The 3,835-nt window shown below is 66.2% G+C and overlaps 1 protein-coding gene across 1 annotated transcript; it reads right to left on the bottom strand.

Moving 5' to 3' along the window:
* Positions 1-437: 437 nt before the first annotated feature.
* HRK (harakiri, BCL2 interacting protein) lies at positions 438-701 on the bottom strand (the record flags this gene model as incomplete). The annotated part of the gene is made up of 1 exon (XM_082491717.1): positions 438-701. One exon carries the CDS (start codon positions 699-701, stop codon positions 438-440), a length of 264 nt encoding a protein of 87 aa, XP_082347843.1.
* Between the last annotated feature and the right edge of the window lie 3,134 nt (positions 702-3,835).

Raw genomic sequence — 3,835 nt, 5'->3', positions numbered from 1 at the left:
GGAGAGGAGAGGAGAGGAGAGGAGAGGAGAGGAGAGGAGAGGAGAGGAGAGGAGAGGAGAGGAGAGGAGAGGAGAGGAGAGAGGGAAGGGAGAGGGGTGAGGGGAGGTCGGTGCGGTCTGGCAGTGCCGGTACCGTCAGCCCGGTGCTCCGTGCGCTGCCGCGGCCGCGTTCAGCCGCCGCCCCCGGCGGGTACCGCGGACAGCGCGCTCCGCCGGGCCGGGCGCCCCCCCTTCCCCCGCCGGCCCCGGGCCGCCCCGAGCCGGGCCCCCGCGCCGGGTCCTGCCTCTCCGGGCCACAGCCCCGCCGTGCCGCCCCGCTCCGCGCCGAGTCCCGCCGGCCGCCCGTCCCCGTCCCCGTCCGCGTCCGCGTCCCCCGTGGCGGTGCCGACCTGTTGCGCGTCCCGCCTGCTCCCCGCTCCGGCCAGCGCCCCTCTCGCCTAGAGGCTCCTCCTGCGGATCAGCCAGGCCAGCGCGGCCGCGGGCGGGAGGGCGCACAGCAGGCACACCACGGCGGCCAGGCGGCGGCCGGCCCAGGGGCCGCGGCCCCGCGCCTTGCGCCGCGCCGCCCGCTGCTCCAGCTCATCGCCCAGGCGGCGCAGGCGGGCGGCGACCAGGCGGGCGGCGGCCGAGGGCCGTGCGGCGCGGCCGGGGCTGCAGGGGCAGGGCGCGGGGGGGCCGCCGTGCAGCGCGCAGGGGCACATGGCTGCGCCGCCGCTCGCCGCCGAGTGCCGCGGCGTGTGCGGGCGGGCGGGCGGGAGGGCCGCGGCGGCGGCGGCGGGCGGGGGACGGGGGGGGTTACATCATCCCCCGCGGGGCGGCGCTCGGCCGCGGGGAGCGGGCGGGGGGGGGGGGGGGGACGGGGACAGCGGGGAGAGGGGAGGGGGGGGGTGTGGGGAGGGGGGACCGTGGGGGGGTGGGAGTAGGCAGTGCGGGATGGGGGGAGAGTGTGGGGATGGGGGACAGGGTGGGGATGAGGGGACAGTGTGGGATGGGGGGACTGGGATAGAGGGGACAGTGTGGGATGGGGGGACAGTGCGGGGTTGGAGGGGACACTGGGGATGGGGGGGCAGTGTGGGATAGGGGGACAGTGTGGGATAAGGGGACAGCGTGAGATGGAGGAGACTGTGGGGATGGAGGGGAGAGCGTGAGATGGAGGGGATGGGGTGGGATGGGGGTCTGTGTGGGATGAGGGGACAGTGTGATATGGAGGGGACAGTGGGGATGAGGGGGACAGTGCGGGATGGGGGGACAACATGGGGATGGAGGTGAGAGTGTGGGATAAAGGGACAGTGTGAGATGGAGGGGACAGTGTGGGGATGGGGGGACTGTGGTATAAGGGGACAGTGTGGGGATAAGGGGACAGTGTGGGGATGGGGGGCAGTGTGGGGATGGAGGTGACAGTGTGGGATAAGGGGACAGTGTGAGATGGAGGGGACAGTGAGATGGGAGACAGCGTGGGGATAAGGGGACTGTGGTATGAGGGGACAGTGTGAGATGGAGGGGACAGTGTGGGATGGAGGGGACAGTGTGGGATGGAGGGGACAGTGAGATGGGGGGACAGCATGGGGATGAGGGGGACAGTGCAGGATGGAGGAGACAGTGTGGGATGCAGGGGACAGTGTGGGGATGAGGGGACAGTGCAGAGATGCAGGGGGGCACTGAGGGGATTACGTAGAGCTGGAGGGGATTTCATCACCCAAACCGTTATTGATTCTGATCACATTTCAGGTGGCCAAAGAAGGAATGCACAGTGTCCCCACCAGGGGGGTGTGGAGCCCGTGCAGCCATCAGCGTGCAGGAGGAGGGCTGGGACCCCCAGGCAGGACCCCCCATCACACGTCAGCCCTGGGATGGCAGCGGGTCCCCCTGCAGCTCCCTGTGGGGCAGGAATCACCCCAAACCGTCCCATTTCTTTTCCACCTGGCAGAGGGACTGCTGCTGCCTCCTTAGCAGATCACCCTGGTATGGCAAAGAGGTCTAAGGAGACCCTTCTGGGGCTCGCCTTCTTCCCAACCCGCCTTCCCTCCCTGGGGCCGCCCTGCATCCCCCTGCAGGGGCAGCTCCTGCTCTGCAGCCCCTCTGCTTGCAGGGTACGCACCCCGGGGAGATCCTCCCCCGAGTTCAAATGGTTGCTTTGTAGGGAAAAAAAAAATCTTTCCTGGGGTTTCTACATACAGGAATCCCTCCTCAAAATGAGGTCGTTCAGGTTTTTCCTGGAATCCAAAGTGCCTGTTTGTGTTCGTTAAGTTGGGTTTTGTAAACTGCACTGGGCAGCAACGCGCTGCGAAGAGGAAAACCCAGCAAGTGGTGGCTGAGGATGCCGAATGGCAGCAGCTGGAGGGGTACGATGGGGTGGAGGTATGCTGGCACAAGCTGCTGCCGAGAGGACACATGTTTTAGCATGTTCACACGTGCGCAGCGAGAACCAGCTGTTTGACTTACATGGACAAGCGTCACTTACCTGTTTTATTTTCCCAAGCGCTCCACAGAAGTTGTGCTGAAGACTGGAATACTCATGGCCTTTCCGCTCCTCTGGGCGGCTGGACCGGCTGAAGCAATAGTAGCTCCATGGCTGTGTTGCAGCAGTTGGGTTTAGCCATCGTTTGAAACGCCGCCTTTCAGCAATGAGGTGGGTCGATAACTGGCGAGGCACGGAGCAAACGTCGTCTCCTCCCCGAAGCGCCGTGAAAGCAGCAGGTTTGGGGATGGCTGCAGAAGGAGGCGGTTGTGATTCAGGGCGCACTGAGGAGCGCAGCACATCTTCCCCGGGAAGGCGGGATGGACACGGTGCGGGGCAGGACCAGCTCTGCCCACAGGCTGAGCTTCAGGCTTGGCCAACAAAATGGGTGGAAGAGATGGTTCTGACCCGGGACCGTCAGGCGGTGGCAGAGCAACACAGTGCTGTGCCTTCTCTGTGGTCCACGGCCTGCGTGGTGGTCTCTCTTCTGCTCTCCTGGGAGCGGCTTTCCTCCTGTGGGGCCAGACGGGCAGCCCTGGCTGCCGACAGCTGAGGGCTTCCCAGCACAGCCCAGTGCGCCCACACAGGACACCGCATGTGCCCCCAACAGCAGAAGGACATGGACCTGTGGGAGCAGGGCCAGAGGAGGCCATGAAGATGCTGGGAGGGCTGGAGCCCCTCTGCTGGGAGGAGAGGCTGGGAGAGTTGGGGGGGTTCAGCCTGGAGAAGAGAAGGCTCCAGGGAGACCTTAGAGCCCCTTCCAGTCCCTAAAGGGGCTCCAGGAGAGCTGGGGAGGGACTTTATCCAAGGGCATGTAGTGATAGGACGAGGGGGAATGGCTTCAAACTGGAAGAAGGGAGATTTAGATTAGATATTAGGAAGAAATTTTTCACTTTGAGGGTGGTGAGGCACTGGAACAGGTTGCCCAGAGAGGTTGTTGAGGCCCCATCCCTGGAGGTGTTCAAGGCCAGGTTGGACGGGGCTTGGAGCAACCTGGGCTGGGGGGAGGTGTCCCTGCCCGTGGTGGGGGGGGTGGAATGAGGTGATCTTTAAGGTCCTTTCCAACGCAAACCATTCTATGATTCCATGATTCTGTGCCACCACCCTTGCCGCTGCCGCCAGCAGCTTTCCAAGGCTAAGCTGTGGCCACTGGCTCAGCAGGCCCCTTAGCCCGCCCCTCGTGCGCTCGACGGCCGCGAGCAGCCCCAGCCCTCACACCCGCCCGGGCACACAAGATGGCGACGGGCGGGCTCTGTCAGCCGGGCCCCGGCCCGCCCCGCCAGCGGTAGGAACCTTCGCGCGGCGGAACGCGCGGGCGCGGGGGGCGGTTTCCGGGCCGGGCCGGAGGGAAGCTGGGCCGGGCCCGGCCCCGCCGCC

Source organism: Vanellus vanellus (genome assembly GCF_965231255.1).
Source record: "Vanellus vanellus genome assembly, chromosome: 16".
NCBI lineage: Eukaryota > Metazoa > Chordata > Aves > Charadriiformes > Charadriidae > Vanellus > Vanellus vanellus.
The sequence above is the reverse complement of the archived record's forward strand: the minus strand, read 5'-3'. Positions and strand labels throughout refer to the sequence as shown.